At 42.0% G+C, this 21,506-nt stretch overlaps 1 protein-coding gene across 12 annotated transcripts in view; it reads left to right on the forward strand.

Moving 5' to 3' along the window:
• The window catches only part of LOC124952955 (dystrophin, isoforms A/C/F/G/H-like), a 224,664-nt gene that overhangs the window by 155,388 nt on the left and 47,770 nt on the right, over positions 1-21,506 (forward strand). For 9 of the 12 annotated variants that reach the window (XM_047503644.1, XM_047503649.1, XM_047503650.1 and 6 more), the window contains one exon: positions 10,109-10,270. The exons of the other annotated variants lie outside the window; for them this stretch is intronic. In XM_047503644.1, coding sequence (XP_047359600.1) covers positions 10,109-10,270 — 162 coding nt within the window. The remainder of the gene's footprint in view (positions 1-10,108; positions 10,271-21,506) is intronic. 12 annotated transcript variants of the gene reach the window in all.

Consider the following 21,506-nt stretch of genomic DNA (forward strand, 5'->3'; position numbering starts at 1 on the left):
ATTTAGAGACGAGAGCTCGATCGATCATCGGTCGATCGATCGAAGAAACGAACGTTGACTTTGTCGTGAAACCCGTCGGAGGCCGTTCGTGAGGTGACCAAACTATAGGAAATTGTGTAGGGGTTGCTTCGAGAGGGAATCAAGTTATAGGGGTGAGAGATGAACGGGAAGATCAACGGAGGTAGGACGAAGCGAGTAGCGGGACGTCGTCGAGCGGAAAAGTCTATGGATTCGTCGTTGAAGCTTCGTCTGCGAGCTGGAGGAAGGAACGATACGTGAAATCGATCGTGTTGAAATGTCACCAAAGGTGAAAAGATATATAATAGGAAAAGTGCACGATGACGCGTCTGAAAATAGGCGTCTGGGAGTGCGCGCGGCGACAAACGTTTGAAATGTTCGATTCGAAGGTGGCGCCTCGTTTAAAAGGCGCCAATTTCGATAACTTGACGGTATTCGGGACGAGACCTCGACGACGTCTTCTTGGATCCGGTGGATGGAGCCGGTGCAACGAGATCTCTCGGGAAACTTTTTGATACTGCCTGTACTGCGGGAGCATTCAACGTCGAAAGAGCTAGCGCGCACGTTCTTACTCGCGTTGCTGCACGTGATTACGTGCAAAAGCTTGGTAGGATTAACGCGCAGAAAGGGTCGCGATCGATATTAGTTCATTGTTTGAACCCCCGTTGAGAGACGTTTCCTTTCTATTCCGATGGTTATAGAGAAGCACCGATAAATTTGACAGAATTCCAACCCACTTTGACTAACTTTTGAATGCATTCGATATTAACCTCGCGGCATGTGACTAACGATGTCTCGAAACGATCGATGGTTCCGCGTGAATTCGTACTTTAGGAGATCGACTTAACTCGTTTCCACTCGTTCAAGGAGAAATTATATTTGCTCTCTGCAAATACGTGTTTGACGCTACGCAATGTTGGACGTAGAAATCGATTCGTTTAGAAAATTTGGATGACTCGGCCGAGAAAGTATCGTCGTTCGGATACGTTTGTCTTTCTAGCCTCTTTCGAGAGACCGAGACGAGCCAAGTCGTGCTCTTCGCCAACATAGATCGGTTTATCTTGCCCCGAGTTTCTCAGAGAGGGGGAGGGGGAGAGAGAGAGAGAGAGAGTACTTTTCCGGAGTACAGAGAGAGCCTCTTCCCTCGCGAGGAAAATCTTGCTCGGATGAACGTTCTTCGATAGCGATCTATATTTTGTAAATTTAGCGCTCTTCCACTACGGAGGAAAGAAAATGGCAGTCGAAATCGTCGCTAGCCGTTATTCGCTAGTCGCGCCGTTAGCGAAAAAGTTTCGGATGTACATCACGTTTATCGAGAACGAAGTCGATATTGGACTTGACTCTCTGCGAATGTACACGCGCCAATACGAGCACACACCCACGCTTATCCCGTCCAAGTTATTAATATCGTATCTCGATTATCGGAATCCGTTTCGATCGATACTCGGCTCTCCTCGTCGACTCATTTCAAAGTCCACCCACTTTTGACCAAGCTAATTCGTCGTGCGGTCTTGCCTTCGAATTCCGATCACGTTCTTTTACTCGTCAATGCTCGTCCGACATGTTGCCTTCCACTCTTTGCTTATCTTTTGCTTATCAAAATCTTTATCTCCCTTCGTTGATTTTTTCTTTGTTCGTTCGTTCGGTCGTTTTGTTTTTTCTCTTTTAGACATGTCGAAACGACATCACTATCATTACAATTTTCTTCATTATTATGCACTCGCGTAAACGTCCGTCGGAATTATCTTAGGGACAGCAGGTGCATAAAGTTGTTAAATGGCCAGCCGATGATGTAATCTAGTCTAGAAGCTGATACGAAGAATAAAAGGCACCGACGTCTACGGCAAACTTGCGTAAGAAATTGATGCGATTCGTCGTCGACACCTGCGCACCTTCTCTTTCCCTTTGCTTCCATTGCAATGGAATCTGGACGTTAATTATCGAACGAATCGCCCTCACTTCGTCTGCTTATTTCTCGTCTCGTCGTCGACGAGAAATATTCGTAAAAAAATTTCACGTAGAAAAGTCGTTAGAGATTATTTTTTAATGAAAGAGACAAGATCGTAGAAACGTCATACAACAATGACAACGAAGAAATCGATTTAAACGACAGGCTACAGTTTTTCTTCTATACGTTTCGAGGCATTTACGAGGCATTACGAGCATAAACTCGTTAGTCAGGGTTTAACGAAGAAAAGTTTTCGGTCAGGAAGATAAAATTCTACGTAATGGGACGAGGTGGTTAATCTTTGTTATTACCAACCACATACTAAACTCTGTACCCGACGAGTTAGAAAAGTAGTTGCACCCTACGAATGGACAAAGTTTTGTTAACGAACTTTCCGACAGAGTTTGATCGTACAAATTTCATTTTCTCCAGCAAAGCCCAAGTATATATGTACATGCATATCAACATTTGCGTTTCTGGTCGTTGGAACGAACGAACCAACGAGCAAATAGATGCTGAATATAAAGGGTCGTCGTCGTCATCGTCGCGTCTTGAAGAAAAAGGTAGTCCGATGAAAAAGGTCGATCTCGGGGAAACGGGCGAATCGTCGTTACGACTCACGATTATGTACGCGTTACGTTTCTTCGTCGACGAGAAAAGCCTACTTTCTATTCCACACCTGTGTATGGCGCCGGTCTTAACGTGCTTTTTAAGTTTCGTCGCGTAGGCGCGGAAGTATCGAATTAATCTTGATTCGACTAATGGCGCGTGTCAGTTTTGCGGTTAGAACAGGGGCTGATTTTCTCCATCTTTTTCTATCTCTCGTTCTATCGTCTCGTGTTACGGTGCGTCGATAGTCGCTGCCATACGATTAGGTCACGATGTAGGCCTTAATTAAAGTTTCGCAATCAGTCGTTCTATCGGAGAATTCTAGGACGATAAGGGGCGCCCACGCGGTAAGTAATTCGACCTTCCTCGCTCTCCGATTAAAGCTTCCCGCGGGAACATAGGAATTGATTTTTTTTTTTCGATTTGTCTCTTGAATTCGAAAAAAAAGAAAAGAAAGAAAAAGAAAAAAGACAAAAGAAAAGAAAAGATCAATTTAGAATTATTTTTCTTTTTTAGCTTGCCTTGCTACTCGTAGTGACTAGGAGATAGACCAAATACAATTGCTCTCGTCGCTTCCATACTTTTTTTTATTTCTGATCGAAGGCATACTCGAGACTTGGCGGCGGCGGCGGCTTACCGCGTCGTCTCGTATCTGACTTTTTCAAGTATCATCGGTACGTGCCATCTGAAATTAACCAGACGTTTCACGCACGGTCTATGTATATCTGCAACCTCGCGAAGAACGAAGGACGTCTAACCAGCGAAGCTACGGTGTATCGATTTTTTCTTCTTTTATTGATTTCGACTCGCGAGATTTTATTTTCTCCTAGATTTTCCAGCGGTGGCATATACATTTATATATATATATATATATATATGTGTGTGTATTAAAGAAAAACGAAAGGGTAATTTAACAACGAGAAGAGAATCGGTCAAGAACCATCTCACTCACTAATCGCGTTAACTCGACTCCGATAATCGAAAGAAGTACTTGCAATTAGTTCACTCCGCCGTTTGTCTCTGACACCATTTCAGTGCCTTTAACTCTATTCATCTCCCTTATCTTTTATTAATTGCCTCTCTTCTAACTTCCTGTAAATTTCGTTTTCTTGTAAATTTTAACGCTGACTTTATATATGCAACCGTAGTTACATATATAACCGTAGCTACATATTTGTATAGATACGTAAGGAAAAAGAAAGAAAAAAAGAAATGTGATCCCGTGTAAAAACGTAGAATATTTCGAAAACTGAAAAGTAAAAATTGAAGATTAAAGTTATAACCTTAGCAGCAGTCGATTGAATAAAATTAAGAACGTTAGAGAACTTCCTCTTCTGAGATGTTTATAAAACGGAACATTAATCTTTTTTATTCTAACTTTTGGCCTCGAAACGAGATTTAACGCTTTGCAGATCACCGACAACGATGCCTCTCTGTTAAAGCCGAGAAACGAACGAACGCCGACGAGCGAACGATCGACGAACGATCCTTTTTGCCGTGCTCTTCGTTGCCGAACGAATGTTATCGAGCGTACATGCGCGAAGTACGCGTTCATTCGTCGTCCCATACCCCTCCCACACGGCATCACGCATATCGAAAGCCGATTAAAGATTTATAACGGGTATAAATTCGATAATGATACAACCGTTCCTGCGGGACGAATTTGACGCGAACGTTGCCGATTCGTGGCGCGGGTCGTTAATGTAATTAGGAGTTAATGCAGAAAAAGCGTTGAATTTACGCTCGATGTCAGGCAAAATCCATCGAATGCGCATGGACGTGTAGTTGCTCTGGCAGCGTCTCAATGACTTTCAATAATTAATCGATTTCTGATATATATATATATATATATTATACATCAGTCGAGAGATTTACATTCGCCCATAAAAATACAATTTATATCGTCAACGCGTTTTACCGCGTACAACGAAGGAGGCAAATTGAAAGAATAAGAGAAAAAGAAGTAAGAGGAATAAAGGTTTGCGTGGCCGGGTAAACTCAAGTCGATCTGTGTGTACCTCAGATAATCCGAACCGAGCGATTTACAAACGTTGCCGCCAGGACTGCCGTTTGCTAGGGGCATCAAAACGTCGCTGAGAAAGGCCGAGATGGCGCAAGCGAATCTCTATTAAAGAGAGAAAGAGAGGAGGCTCGTAGCCGTGGAATTCCGATCTTGTGCGAGATTATATCCCGAAGCTCGGCTCGCAGAAAGAGAGATAGAGAAAGTCTATGTACCTATTTTTTCTCCCGATTCTTCCTTCGGATAATATCTCTCTCTCTTTCTCCCCCCCCCCCCCCTCTATTGCCCTTCCTCGTCGAAAGCACGTGCAAGGATACCCACGTCGAGGTCGGAAATCTCGGTGTCCTACAGCGCTTCTGGCGGTGTCCTTTTGTAGAAAACGACTGTCCGATCGCCGTAGATATCGGATATTAACGCGTTCGCCGATGCTGCACTGCACCCTGTAACGCCGTACTGAAGCGCGTCTACATGCCGTGCTATGTGTAGGGCATATATCTTTATATATATATATATATATATACGTGTGTGTAAATATATAAAGAATATATATATATATATATATATATATATATATACATGTATGTAGGTTTGTATGTGTGCATGCATGAAAAGAAAGAGAAAAGGGGAACGAGTCGCGCACGGTCGTCATTTGCTATGCGGTTCTTTTGCCGGCTCGTTGCTAATCCATTACTCGATGTAGTCGTGCGCGCATGCGTCCGTATCCGATCGAAGCTTTTTTCTGTTTTTTCTTTCTTTCTTTCTTTCCTTTCCTACTTTGGACGAGAAGATATACCAAATCCTCTTTCCTGCGTTTCCTTTTACGTGCATATGCAAATTTTTTGTTCAAAAATTGTTTATATATCTTTTTTATAATTTCACGTAAGATTAGGTACTTTAATCGTCTCGCGACTCGATAGATTTTAAACACGCGATTACATATTTATTACTTGCTTATTTATATCTTGTTTCGGGTGAGAAAGCGCAGATTGCAAGGTGGGTCCGCGAGCAATCAGCGTGCGTCGAGCTATGCCACGGCGATGATGTATTAATACCATTATCGCTCGATGATCACCTGCGGCCCAATCTGACGCTTCGCTTATTATACGCTGTCGCGACGATCTTCGATTAGTTAATTTAAGTGTTCGGTGATTATCAGACATCTCGATCGATCGATTCCTCGTATCATCTCTCTGATACGCTTCCGGCAGTGGATAGATGCCGTGTCGTTACGACGAAATAAAATTAGTTTGTCAATTTTGTTTTCATCGAATATTAATATACAAGTATAGTCAACTCGACTGGTAATTCCGCTTTCTTTCCAATTCTTTCAGCATCCTTTTCATTCCTTTTTATCGCGGACTCGTTCTACCCTTTTTACGCATCCTCGGCATGTCCCTCGATCGATTGTATCACGACAAGGTGTCGCCGTTGTCTGTTGTACGCGGGTTATAATTATGCCTCATTAACAAATAGCTTTCTTTGATGTGAAAACCATGCAAACGTAAGGGAAATAGAGAGGGGACGAGTGTCGCGAGTCGTCTACCGGTTTGCGTTCTACGGGTAAGAAGGAATTGCTCGAGCAAAATAAAGGACACGACAGAGAGAGAGAGAGAGAGAGAGAGAGAGAGAGAGAGAGAGAGAGAGAGAGAGATGACGACGACGTGTTTGGTGACGAAAACAAAGAACGAAAGAGCTGTGGTCTTTAAAGAACGTCAATCGATATTTCGTGCACCGTTACGAACGCAGCCCTTCGCGACAGCTTCCTTCCTTCTTTTCTTCTCGTTTTTCTCCCCGTTTTTTTGCCCGTTTTCTTTTCGAGCGAAACGCGAAAGAGGCACCTACCTAAAAGAAAATTATTTTCTTCCTCTTTTGAATTAATTTGCAGATAGACCAAGTAGGAAATACGATATCGCACGTTGGGTTGGAAAAATAAATAAAGTCTTTGGATGTTTCGCACGGTACTGCTGCTGCCATATTCTTTTTCGATTCGATTCGAGAAAGAAAAGTACGATATCGTGGCACGCGATTCAGAGCTTAGACCAAAGCCGCACAATGAAACGTGGATTCTCCTTTAATATTGCAGTCAGACCAATCCCCGAAGGATATCAACGATCCTTGGTACAAGTCTCTAAGATATAAGTTGTCTCTCTCGTAGTCGATGAAATTCTGAATCCTATCGGTATACATTCTCGATATGCGCAATATATCGAATCTAAGAAATATCCTGACTATTGCTTATAATAAAGAATTCTATTTTCTATTTTCCAAGGCAATAAGCTAATATCTGTATAATCATAAAAATAATTACATAGCCATTTGTTAATTTTTCAATAGAAGGCGTTGATACATACGTGCAAATAGATTCGTAAGAATCGTAAAAAAGGAAAAAGAAATGAAGAGGGTTGAAAGGATAAGAAACGAAAAGGAAAGTAGAGATTTCTCTCTGTCGGGGTCTTGGCATTTCCCTTGTCGCCATTTCCATCGTCATTAATTCGACAGGCGTAGCACTTAAATCCCCGACATGCGTGACAGCCAGAGTCAGAACTTGATTTGTATCTGCTGATGCTCGCAACCGCTTCCTGAGTAGTCGACTAGGAGAGAGAGCGAGAGAGAGAGAGAGAGAGAGAGAGAGAGAGAGAGCACTTCTCGCGGAGTGGACTCCCGTGAGAAATCATAGTTGGTACGAATAGCTGGTGCACGTCGAGCCATTGTCGTTGAGCGTGCTATTCCTCGATGAATAGGCCGTGACAAAACCGTAAACGACCGCGATAGACTAATGAGTTCGAACGGTGAAATCAAAAAAAGAATTTAGACGATCGATCTTCCCATTTTCTCTTTCCATCTTTCGTTCGAGAATAGAACTTCCTTTTACGTTGTATCTATCCTTATAATATTAATGTTTTTTAAATGTTGTAACATTTGACTTGCTGGTGCAGAGAACAGCACCGGGGTTCCTTCTTATATGTTCTCACGTGAGCAAAATCGATATAAGAAGAGAGGATGGTCACAATCGCAGGTGCCATGATAAAAACGACTGCGAGATTGAAGATGAAATCTGCGGTGAAAAGATACGGCTTGTGAAAAATTAGGTTCGAAGTAGATTTTTGAAATTTTATTTTAAAGCATTTAAAAAGCATCCAACGATTCTAGCGAAAAAGTGATGTTTTACGTAATTGCTGGAAAAAAAGAAAAAAGAAAAAGAAAAAAAAAAAAAGAATAAAAAGAAGAAAGTATTAAAAGGAAGCAACCCAAACGTAATACGAATTTGTTTCGCCCATTATCGGCACAAAGTGACACAGCTGTGTTACGTTATTTATTTCTCATCTAATTAACGGACATCAAAACTACTTTTATCTCGTTGAGCAACGTGTTTGACGGTGCGTGAATACGTCTCTTCGTCCCTTTTTCTCTTTTTTTTTTTCTCCCTCATGTTTGTCCATTAAACCCGAGAAGAACGAGCAACAAGGAGAATACACAGGGCCGAGTCCAGGAACGGTCGCTACGTGACGTAACGAGGTAATACTTGAACAACGTCCTATGGTTGAAAGTATGGCAGTTATCGACAGACGAGCCAGTAGGCTGGCAAGTAAGCAAACAGACAGAGGAGTCCAGGTATATAGGGCTTTTGGCATGGAAAGCCGCTGCTGGATGGGCAGAACTAGGCCGCAAACAATGATTCTCTCTCTCTCTCTCTCTCTAGTTTTCTCGTTTAACGACGCTCAGCGTTGCTTCGCTGGACCAACGGTGAGAAAACGAAGCGGAGGCGTTCAACGTCGTTCTCGACCAGTTCGACGAGAAGCCAGTGGCAGCTCCTACCGTGAGACCGTGCTTCTCTCTATCTCTCTCTCTCCCTCCCTCGCGAGAGTCCCAAAGGATACGTCGGACCTCCTTTTAGAAGACCAGATGTCGGAAAGAGGATAGACACATCCGAATGGAACGTGCTTTTTTTTTAATCGATGGATGAAAATATTGGTGCATTAGAAATCGATGAAACTTTGCAGACAGTTTGTTTAGATTTCAACTTTTTGGTACGAATTTGTTATTCAATTAATTAGAATATATCAAACGATAAAAGATCGTAAGTGGTGTATCGTGTTGATCGATTATCAGGTTCAAGGAGCGTCTCGTCGTGTTCCATACTTTGCTTTTTCGAGACGACGTCGGCGTAATTACGTCGACGATGGCGACGACGATAAAAATGATCAGTCGGGTTAACAAGAGTATCGCTTTGACGGGTGGTCCATATCGTCGACTTATATTGGAAATCGAGACAAGAAACGTCCGTAATTGCATCATCTCCGTCCGATATCGAGACGCAATTACTTTAGTATCTTATTCGTAATTAACATCCGCGTGCTTTTCAAGTAGCCATCCTCATTGGATCGAACGATAGTGGCGTACGACAGATAGTGGCGACTTAGCCAAGCTCAAAGTTTTCGTGACGTTTATCGTTCGAGTATCGTTACCAGAGAACGTGCGCCAAGTATAATAACGTTTCCAACGAGAGTCATTTCTAGTCGAGGGACGTTTCCTCATTAGAATCCTTAAGAGAATTTCAAAGAACGAAGATAAGTAGTCGATACGTACACACGTATATATTTATATACATATACGGATAGATATAGATATTTCGGGAAATAATAAAAGTTCGCGAATCGACGCTCGCGAGATAGAGCAAGTCCAACAGCGAGAAGCACTCACCGGAACGATTTATTTATAAGATCCTTCTCTCGTTTCTACCTCTCTTTACTTACCTATTTTTAAGCCGAACGAATCGTCATCGTTCCTCCTTTATATGTACTTTCCTAGCTAAAGCGCCGGCGCAAAGTGCCTCGTAAACTCGATCAGAAATAAAAAAAAGAAAAAAGAAAAAAGGGAAAAAAACGTTTCGGGCCGTACTCTCCTCGTTCCTCCGTCGTCGACACCTTTCCACAGTTGACGCACGTTCACGCTCATCGTGTAATCGCTTTTAATGGGTTTTGGCACATATTGCAGAATTAGGATCGAATTCAATAGAGATTTCTATTTACGTAAAACCCCCTACTTCTTGATCGCTCGTTCCTGTTGATTCGCGCTGAAATATTCATTGTTCCGGTCGGTATCCAGTACCTTCATTGGTGCATTGTTTCTACGCGATAAGATGATATTGATAATCAATTCAAAGTCATGCGATAAAATTAAGAATAAGAAAGAATAATATCGGCACTTTTTATTTCGTTCCCTTTAAGGGCACTATAAAACGTAATTAGATAGACGGGGACGGATCAAGGGGTAAAATAAGAAGCATCGCTCGACCACTTTCTTTTCTTTTCTTTTATCGTCGTACTAATGGATCGTTTGTAAAGATATATATATATATATATATATACACACCACATAAAGGTATATCGTCTTTGATATCTTTACCCGTCATAGAGAAAGAGTATCGCTGTCATGCCGGAACGATTTCAAGAGAATTCTCCTTTCTTTTAAGAACCGATAGCCCTTCGTTTTTAATGCTTTTCTATTTTCAGTTGGAGAAGGAAAGTCAAGAGACATCGATACGACACGGTGTGCGATACGTACGGGTTTCGATTCAATTAATCCAACCGCAAGGTCTTGTTATTCTCGACCTTACCACTTGGAAGTGGTACACTTTGGCTTGGTCGTTTCCACCGATACATAAAAGCGATAAGGTTAGCTCTTCTCCCTCTCTCCTCTATCTCTACGACTTTGGCACTATTTTCTTTCCGTTATCTCATTCTGCTAATCTTCTTCCGAGAACATCTTCCATCTGCACGATCTCCGCGCTAAATTCGTACAACGTGACCTTTCCTTTATCGAGGATGTAATCGTAATTTAACGACATCTCGCTTAAAAGCGGAATCAATCGAAAATATTTCCTTCTAGATATGTGTTTCTAATCGGTATCGAAAATCGTTTATTCCTCCTCTTTCGAGAACGCTACTTTTTCCGAGAGTACACATCGTTCTTCTGAATAGAAAGCGAAACGTTATAGCTCGCTATTCCGGACTTATAAAAAATAACCTACTAGGATTGGGCTTTTTCGACATCGTATGTAATAAGGGGTAAAAAGAATCGTCGAGCGCTGTGGAAAAACGAACGATCCTTTTCTCGATTGTTCGACGATGGCGAACGTACTACGTACGTTGGTAAGTAGATATGAGCACAATCGCACGCGAGGGATCAAACGTAACGCAAAAGAGCTCTTTAGTCCGACGAGTGGAGTTTGCGGAAAAAATCCATATACCTATTCGTATTTAAAGCTTCCTTCTTTCCGTCTGGCTCGTCGTCGTCGTCGTCGTCGTCGTCGTCGCTCGTCCTTTTTCCTTTCGAATTTCGATAGCGCCTCTTCTAAGCTCTTGCTCGAAACCTCTTTTTAAAATAGTTGCTCCTACGACTTTCGAAGGAAGTCCTCCCCCCCCCCCCCGCGGTCTTTAAGCGATCCTACGAGTATTAACCGTTCGATCAGGCCCCGATACAGATTGGAAAAATTTTTATGAAAAATTCCAATCGAATTCGGATCTATCCTACGAAAAGACCATTTCTTCTAGGTCGCGACATATTCGAGCACGAAGGAAGACCGGCGAGAAAATAGGAAGCCGACGGTAGTCGACGGAATGATAAAGTGGTAAACGAGAGAACCCATTCTCCCTCGTGTAATAGCTTGAGACACTTATGGTCCTCTCCCCGTTCTCGTCGAGCTTCGCAGACGTTCGTTCGTCGTCGCGTCGTAGATGCGGCGAGGCTCGCGACTAGAATATCAAATAGACCGATAGCTCCCGGGGTAGACGGTCGAGAGCATGTAAGATAAACGAGCCAATATGGCCCGTGACGCTCGCTAACTGCCGGATTTAGTAAGCTCGATAACCGATAACTTTCTTATTAAGTCGAACCGGAACCGAACGAGAGGGGGAGCTAACCCTCTAAATACCAAGTTTCTCTCGGTGATAAAACAAAAGGCCACGTTGCGATGGATTTGAATAAGTCCGTTCACGATCCCTTTTTTCTATGGATCCAGAATTAATTTTCATTTTTGATCGTAGCAGCCCCAGTAAATTGAATCCCCTTGATGGAGATAATATAGATTTACGCGCGTTACGACAATTCCTCGTGTTCCACGACTTTTACGTTGTTGATGCTTTGAAAAATATTCCAAAGTTTTCGTCCTTCGAGGTCACGAGGAAGAGAAAGAACAAAGTATCTACAAAGTCAGTTCGCCATGTGGAGTGACAGAGAGGGAGATGGAGAGAGAGAGAGAGAGAGAGAGAGAGAGATAATACTTCCAAAAACGATCGACGTGATTCGCATTTGCCCTTGACTATCGTCGATCGATATATTTATTCTCGGTGAAGTTTGAGCGGTTTGCCTTGCTACATACAAGGATTGACGAAAAATAGTAAGAATGGAAGAGGAGATGGAAGGTCGGAAAGTAGCAATTTCTTGTAGAAACGCTACGATGACGGATCGTCGTCCATCGTTCTATCGACGGAAGCGATTGTTCCGAGGCTGTGATTGGCATTTTTGGGCCGATCGCTCGCGCTCGCTACCAAACTCCCATTTTCATCCTACCTACGCTTATCAAACTTTCTCTCTCTCTCCCCCCCTCGATATCCCATATCCGCTTTAATAAACCTTCTCCCTCGTACGAGGATGAAACGATCATTTTTCAAGGATTTAAAAATTTTTTTTTCTATATCGATCGGTATTAAGAGAGAATCTGTCGGATGACGGATCTCTTCCTCGTTATAGTTCCTCTCGGCCGTTCTCTTTCGAATTTTACGTTACGGACTAAATTCGCGACGCTCAAATGTCTTTGGGCGACGCTAGATCATTGACTCTTTCCTATCTTCTTGGATCTCTTTCTAAAGACTTTTTTGTCATCGATGTACGAAGAGACGAGCGCTGATTCATATCTTTCCGGCGTCTGCTCATCGAGTCGACGGTCGAAAAAAGTATCCACATAGACCTATCTTCGTACTTTGTGCTTCGCGGACATAAATCGATACGAAAAAATGACCCTAGTTTTCCAATAACGTGGATTCAATAAATTCAGTTAGTTCTTCGTTTGAAGACCGTCATATTTCGAAGTGTTCTGAACGAGATCGACATCTTATCGATCCGATATCTAGATAAATTTTTTCATCGTCCTAAGAAAAGGATAGATTTTTATCGGAGATTCTTCGAACGTGCTCCAACTTGTTACCGGTCATTGACGAGAACGAAAGAATCTTTCGTGGATTTCTTTCTTCTTCTTTTTTCTCTTCTAAAAACGAACGTAAAAAGGTTCGATGCGACGAAGACTGAAAAAGAGAGATAGACTTTTCGAGAAGGGATTCCGCGATATATCGTCATCGTAGTTGGCTGTTGCTTTTTTGCGATCGAAACAAAGATAGAGATTGATAGGTGGACGAAGCCAGAGAAAAAGCGCAAGAGAGAGAGCGAGCGAGCGAGCGAGCGAGAGAGAGAGAGAGAGAGAGAGAGAGAGAGAGAGAGAGAAATTTCAAAGGAAGATGCAGCGATGCACCTTCATCCCGGATGGTATCGGTTTTTCTCGGGCAATTGGACGAGGTATAGCCCCGGCGGCGGTGATCGAGCAACGTTATCCGTCTCAATCAAACGCTCTAGGCGGCTCTCCTCTCTCCTTGTACGTAATATAAGAGGAATCCACCGTGTTGAACGCTCGCTATCCATGTACCGAAGTAAACGTACAGAGTACCTTCTTCTTCGAGCGAACGATCCTTTATTTATAGACGATCGAAAAGGTCCACACGTCCGACGATACGCTCTTTCTCGAATAAAGGGACGTCTGATTCTTTTTTCGTTACTCTTCCTTCCTTGCCTTCTACGAATATCGAGACTTTCGACAGAGACCCAGAGCATCTCTATTGTAAATATATCCTTCGAACGTTTCTCCCAACGCCGTCCTATCTTCTCTGAATTCTTGGATGAACTTTGATATCGTAGTACGGCGGCTGCTCGAAGAAAACCAATATTGGTTCCGTAAGGAAGAGCCGCCGCCATCGCCACTGCCGTCGCCGCCGCCACCGCCGCCGCCGCCGCCGCCGCCGCCGCCGCCGCCGCCACCGCCGTCGAGCCATTGTGTCGATAAAAGGTTAGAAAACAATAGCTTTGATAAAGTTTTCTCCAAGCTTCTTCTTGGTCACTGTTCGCCGCTTCTTCCTCCCTATCATCTTTCTATATACATATCGTCTCTACGTTATTCTAGACCCCTTTTGCCATCCCTCTCGATCGCACAAAGTTTACTTTTTATCAACGAGAGTGAGCGAGCATTAGCTTTTTTCGTCGTTTGCATATTTCATTTACATATTATTATTATATTGTCGTGTCCTTAGAAATGTGCCCTAACGGGGACGTTACCATTCGATGAGATAACCTAAGATTAATAAAATGATCTAAATCAATATAAGCATTGTAGACGTGTGTAAAATCATAGAACCGTGATCTTACCATGAATTTCATTTGGTGAGCCCTTTAGAGCCCTCGCGCACAGATTATCGAATTGTCACGTTTCAAGCCGGAAACTACGTCATTTTCGACGCACAGCTATCATGCGCGTTTCATTTACGTCCTGCCACCGTGAGCATTAGTTATTCCGTTTGTTCGCAACCACCGACGTTAATAATCGTTCTCTCTTTGACGATACACACTCATTATACTCTGCTGGCTAGATCGACTGTAAACATACATGAGATATAAAATTAGCTCAAATTGAAAATGCATTTTCTATTCGGTAAGAATGATAGCGAACGAGAGGGAAACTTTGGAAATTGGATTTTTACAAGGAGAAACTTTCCTAGCCTGGAGCTTCCTCGAATCGCATTATTTTTTCTCTCCCTTCATCTCGTTCATCATTCCTAGAAAGGCGGTACATCAACGAATGGAATCTCTTAATCGCTTTCAACTATTGCTTCGTTCGACTTTAAATCAGTCAAATCTTTCAAATATTTTCATTTCTGTCGAATTCCAATGAAATTTGGAGGAAAAAGAAAAGAAAAATACGAGCGTATTGCAATAGTGCTTGAAAGCACCATTATGCTTGTACAAACGTGTACTCCCGTATTTTAATTTATATCGCTTAAAAGATCCATTGATAAAGGATCGTAACGTAAATTGAATATAAACTAACATCATATATATAGCAGCTACGTATATCGAACGGAATGAATTTTACGAAGGTTTGTTATGTAGTTAGTTAGTGCCAGTCGATCCTACGCTCTCGAATTAAAGATTCACAGGGTGACGTAATAATGTTATTCCATAGGAACTACGCGAAGGAGATGAAGCGAAAGGGAGAGAACGTATGTCGACAAGTACGACGTAAAGTATATTTCTCTCCTTCTCGATCGAACAAGATATTTACGTACGTTTTCTCCATCCTACCTACTTTTTTCCGTTATATCATGCGATACACGTGTGCGCGTAATTTACAGGATGACGAGCAAACGCAGCTGCTCGGATCAAAATCGCTCTCGATTTGCGATTTATCGTTAAGCAGGAACGAACTAAAGCGAGCCCTCCTTCTTTCTCCTTAATTATGTATCACCGTATTATCAGGCTTTAGAACGAGATCTTGCATTTTTCAGAATCTGTCTTATTGTTAGTCTTATCTTACATCGTTCAAGAAAATAATTAATGATCCGCGAAAGGATGAAAGGGAAAGAAAATGAGTTTGTCTTTTTATCTCTTTCCAGAGCAAACGTTTTCTCTTGCCATTTCAGATTTTGAACGAAGCCTTTTCTCTTCTTCTCCCACCGATAATTACTCTTACGAGATTCGTAGCAGAGCCTCTTGATGGGACGTTCTCTCTCTCTCTCTCTCCATCTCACGTCGATTCGTTTCTTACCCGTTAGACATTCGATAGATTTTCGATCTCCCTCGCTATCTTTTCACGCGCCTCTCCTTCTTCGACGCTTTTCTTTTTCGATGGCAATTCCTGTTTTCACGTTCGCTTCCATTTTCCATCGACTACGGATCGCGTGCCGTAAAGATTTCCTTTCAACGACGACTGGTGTCGATACTTTTTCCTCGTTTTATTGGACTCTTCGAGCTGAGAGATGGAACAACGAATTACTCTCTACTCTGATATCTGCTTATCTCTCGGATGAACACGGATCATCGCGATCGTTCTTTAAGCTTTTTTCTCTTTCGATATTAACATTTGTAGCGCAATGGGATGAACCATTTTACACGTATCGCGACTTCTCGTTTATGAAAAAAAAAAAAACAAGAAATCTTTTTTTACGAAATGTCAGCTCGTATTTTTGATCGCGGCCATCGAGAGATATAAGATCGATACGCGTTAGAAACACGCTTATGTACCGGCTGGTGCCATCGCGTAAATGGAACATCGTATACGATAATATATAAAATTATGGGCGCATTAGCATAGCGCTTACGAGCGAAATTGTGCTCGTGCACAGAGAAACACACACGCACGCACATAGAGAGATTCGAACGCGCACGTACATGGACACATTCGGTGTCCAGAGAAACGAGCTGTGCGTCGACTCTCCTACCTTCGTTATCTATGCTGACCACATGCCGCGTAATCTTCTTCATTATATCTAACTGCCTGTTTTACATTTGCATTAAACAAAAATGTTTGCGCACGTACGTCGCGTCACGATAATGGCCAGAATTTTCGCGCAAACCTTTTTGCCGCTTTCGATTTTCGATGAACCCTTCAAAATCGTTCCTACCTTTCTACGCTTTTATGAAAGAACGTTCGCTCGATTCTTGACATATTTTCATTCAACGTAAATAAGTATAAAATATAACAAAACATTAACTGGAATAATTATTTCACTTCGTAAATAATTATTCCATTTAATTTCAAAGCTTCTAAAGATGACGTAATAATTTACTATGTGAGAATCGACGACATTTCACTCAGGTATTTTCCAGCTGCGATTCGAGAGATATTCTAACGGCAAAGACGAACCTACCAGTGGTGGCAATTAACGCGAGCACTTTGGTGTGTACTTTGTGGTTGCGCAAGACAAAGGGAGAAGGAATCGTCGATAGAGGTAGGCGAGATCCTCTCTCTACCTCTTGCCGTTAACATTGTTGCTCCTCGGTCTTTTAACTCTGAGGTATCTGCAATATCTCTCTTCCTCGAGTTTAAAAGGAGAGAGACAGAGATCTTGACCATTAAAGAGGGATGAGAAGGGTGTACCGTGCGGCTTTTGTTCAAAGAGTTCTCTTTAACGCGAGATTCAAAGCTCGTCGGTGAAAAATTTTTGCCACGTTTGCATCCGCTTAACATTATCGATTATCCCGCGCCTGTCCTCTCTCTCTCTCTCTCTCTCTCTCTCGGTCGTTCGCTCGCTCGCTCGCTCTCTCTCGCATCCTCTCTCTTCTTTCTCTAAGGACTTTGAAAAGAAAATAGGAATAAAAAGAGATGGGAAAAAAGAACTTGCAACGATTCGATATCGATAGTATTCTTTCATATTTTTATTTGGATTTTTTTTTCTATTGCTTTTTTTTTTTTTTTTTTTTTTTTTTTTTTTATACGACCATCATATCCTCTTACGAAGGAGGCAAAGTGGCAATCGGACTGGATGTCCGAGAACTCATCGTTATTTCGACCGATCGATAGAAAACACCTGCGGTCGCATAGATTTGCACGATTTGCTAACGTCGTCCATGCGCCCACTGAACCGATTTAATCGTCTTTCCGTGGAGAAAATCGAGCCACCATCGGTCGCTAGATAACCTGCTACCTCGGTAAATATCCGTGTATCCGTAAATCATCGATTTATTAGACCATCTTCCTCTCTTTATAGCTCGGAAAAATTCTTATCCAACCATTTTTCTAATTTACGAGAGCTTTTCTACGACACAAAATATTCAAAGTTATTTCTTTTCGACGGTATTACTAGCGAAATGGTTTTATCGTTAAATTTAATGTTTATTTGTAATAATAACAATTAAATTTTTTAATCATTTCTTGTAAGCAGTCGTGAGAGCTCGTAAAAATTCGTTTAATTTTAATCTTTCTTGAATTTGTTTCAATGATAAATCATACAGATAAGATAGCTGGTAAAAATGTAAAGTTTTTCTAATTTCATCGTAAACGCCATTATAACGTTCTATTGTTCGTCTAGAAGTAGCAGATGAAATCTTACGAGAGACGCAGCATCCGGTACGCGCATCTCCCATAATCTCCTTTATCTTTTATCGCTCGGCAAGCGTATTGCAGTTAGAATCGTGAGTACGTACGAGCTGCCAGCAAAGCAGCAGTTACTTATGAATTAGTTAGGCAGCTAGCGATCCATCATTCCTTAGCCGTTTCCGAGTGCTAGATTCACTGATGATCCATCAGCTTGTCTCTCTCTCTCTCTCTCTCTCTAGCGCTACCTCTCTATCTTATTCCCAACGTCTCCTCTAGGATTGCGGCTGTCTTTCAAACACCAATTTTCTTTCAAGCAATATAATCCCTTATACTCTTTGAACGTAGATCGTTATTAATAATAGTCACGCTTATATGGCTAAAGTAAGAAATATGCCACGCGCGTTTTGCTTAACGATTTTGGCATAAGCGAAAGAAGAAGAGAAGTGTCCAATCGGAGAAACGTCGAAGGTGTGTGTGTGTGTGTGCGTGCGTGTATACGTACATACGCTTCTTCGAAAGAAAGATATTTGTTTCTATCGTCAAAGGTTATCGAGATATTGGCTTCTTCCGCCGATTCAAGGTGACTCACTAGTATATTCAGATTTATTAGCGATAATAACATTAAGAGAAAAGACCTTTTGGATCGGTCGCGTTAGACGTATCGTATCAAGTTTATTAGTTTATTTCTGTCTACCCATGTTTCTCGGCTAGCTTCCTTACCCTTTGTCATAATATTCGTTGGTGTGTAGACATGTTAGACGTGAAAGAAATGAATTTATCGATATATCAATGTATTCAACTCTCGGGAATACCGTGTCATTATCTAAAAGCGTCGTACGGAGCAATCCGTTTAAGTATCGATTTTAATTAAAGACTAACACGTATCCTATGTAACTTCCTTATCGCAGGATACGTGCTCGATCAAAAGAGTCGTAATAATGATATTATTTCGTTCCCTTTGTTCGCCTTGGAATAAGAAGAATGCCCTTTCATTCGATTAATTTATTTTAATGAGTCGTAAATCGATTATAAAGTCGAGATTCATTTTCAATGGAAAATTATCAAATCCATTGTGTTGAAGCCGCGAAACATGCGGAGTCGAAAATGCAACAGATATTTGCAAAAGGTAGTTGTTTCGGAATTCCCGAACGCGCGTTACAGAGCGCTACATTCGTTACCCAAACTGAATTATCCAAGTACTTATGTCGGTTTTCCCTCCTATACAACTTTGATCATATTCCTCGGAACTTTACTCTCGCGTAGTATTTCGTAACTTGGAATCGTTGCGAGAAACGGCGAATTGGTGCTTTCAAATTAGATTTCCTATTACATAGGAAACTATTTTTCCTTACTCTTACTACCCCGATATAAAGATAAACAGGCAAATAGGACTACGAGGAGCGTTACGTAGTGGATCGCGTTCGTTCTTCGAAAAACTCGATGCCATCGAATTTATTAGGATAGTTAAAGTAGATCGAGGTCTCGCGTCCTACGTTTAAATGACATTTTTACGAATCAACGATAATCCATCGGATCTCCCTCCTTAACTTTCGGTTAAAGCGACATATCGTTAAGTTAAATTTTGCAAAACTTTCCGACAAATTTCCCTTCGTCGATGAAACGTTCTCTCGTGGATTCGTCGTTTACCACTTTTTCACGTTTTCCTTTTGTTCCTTTTTGCACCGAAGGACGGTGCTGCAACGGAACCGAAGAGGTTCAACCGCAGACATCAACACCCAACTCGGCATCAACCCCTTGTTGTTGATCGACAGTGCGAGCGAGGGCGCGAAGAGGGACAGGGATATAGGGTCACTGGCCAGTTAGTGGATGGCCGCAATGTAATCATTTGCGGTACCGAAATGGATGCGGCGAGCACCGGCAGCCGCCCCCTCTCCTCCCTCCTTTCTCGACCCTCCTTTATCGGCAAGGGTAGATTTGGCCCTGCCAAATCTCTCCCCCTTCGTCCCTCTCTCCCTTAGCCATCTCCGATAGCGAGCTATCCGTGTTAATAGGAACTCTCTCTCTCCCCCTTGTTGCTTGCACGCGCACACGCCATACGGCATGTATCTCTTGCTCTCGGTCTCGCGCTCGATGCGCATCCCCCGTTTGCTCGCCCGAAGCGCACCTGACCGTTTGTGCACTCGGGACTGATACGGGTCGACCGTTGCGATCGCAATTATGCGCGAGGAGAATAGCGTTAGCCCTTGGGCGTCGATTCGCCGAGACGGATCGTCTCCGGTTTCTCGCCTCTCGGCGTTTACCACTTTCTCCTAATACGCTAAATTTCCCCTTGCGTAGAAATTTTTTACGTCGAATCTTTTTTATCTTTTTCAAATAAAGAATTTCTCCCCCGATAAGCCATTAGGTATAGAGAAAATATAGACGAGAATAAAACGCGGAAACGTAGAAAAATGCTCAAGTTTTTCTCTCTTTTATACCGTAAAGATCGACCCTTATCGACGTTGGGTCGATACACCTTTAGGCTGTTTCGTTATCGAACGATTGATTAATTCCAATCGTTAAGAGTTAATTAACCTGAATTTCTTTTCCTACGATAGACAACCTGCGTATCCTAACTTACGTAACCTAAGGTGATCGTCGTCAGCGGTGCGTTATTATTTTTATAAACCACACATTTCTATTGTTTTTCTATCATTTAGAAAGGATTTTTAGAGACAAACTCTAATTTCGTTTTAGAAAGAAATATCGATAGAGCGGAATTTGTCGTTATATCAAATTCTATCCTGACGAGAATTTTGCAACCGTGAAATGAACGTTAATCGTAGTAGCGTTAAGGCTTCAAGGTAAAAAAGCGATGGTACGGTTGTGATAAAGCAAAGGATACAAATTAAAGGCATTAGACGAAGATGCCGGCTGGCAAACGCCGTCGCGTAATAATCTAACTCGATTAAATACGCCGAGACGACGGGGATGAAATTATAAAATTATAATGCTATAATATCGTATCCGAAGGAAACAACAAATCGTCAGGATTACGTCGTAATGTTCTAAAACTGTGTTTTATCGTCGCACAACGTGCGTCAATTGGAGAGCCGCTAAATACATTGAAATACATTTATATAAAAGATCTACATAGGATAGGATAGCGAGGAAGTTTTCGATCGATTAAACATCGATCGCCGCCGAATCGAACAAGCCTCGTAAATCAAATACTGTTTTAAGCGGTCTTTTTCAAGATGTACACGTACAATGGTACACATACATCTATGAGGATTTTACTCTCTATCCTCTGCGTTCGTACCCGAAGATCGATCTAGAGAGTGGGAGGCGAGCGTAATTAATTAAGTTTACGATACCCTTGTGTACGAAAATGTTACAACGGGTTCAAAGCTCCAACGTTATTACCTGGCGCGGAACGAGCCGACGGAAAAGAAAACGGCAATGATCGATGATCGAGTAATCGACGCAGCTCCTTCCCTGTCCATATCCTCGATGTTTTCCTCAAAGCCCGTTATTTCGATAAAGGGTTTACCCAGTCTCGCCATTTCTCTACCTATTTTTCAATATCGCCTTTTATTTTGTTCAATCTCAAACGACGCCTTCCTCCAGCGTCGCATCGCTCGAAGATTAATTATTCAATTCTTCTACGACTTCGTCTAATGAAAATACGAGCTTCTCTTATTACACCAAGGCATACGCATGGACGTCTATACAATGTATATAGATACATATACATACATACATACCTACATACATACATACATACATACATACATACATACATATATATATATATATATATATATATATGT

Source organism: Vespa velutina, chromosome 11, assembly GCF_912470025.1.
Source record: "Vespa velutina chromosome 11, iVesVel2.1, whole genome shotgun sequence".
Taxonomy (NCBI): domain Eukaryota; kingdom Metazoa; phylum Arthropoda; class Insecta; order Hymenoptera; family Vespidae; genus Vespa; species Vespa velutina.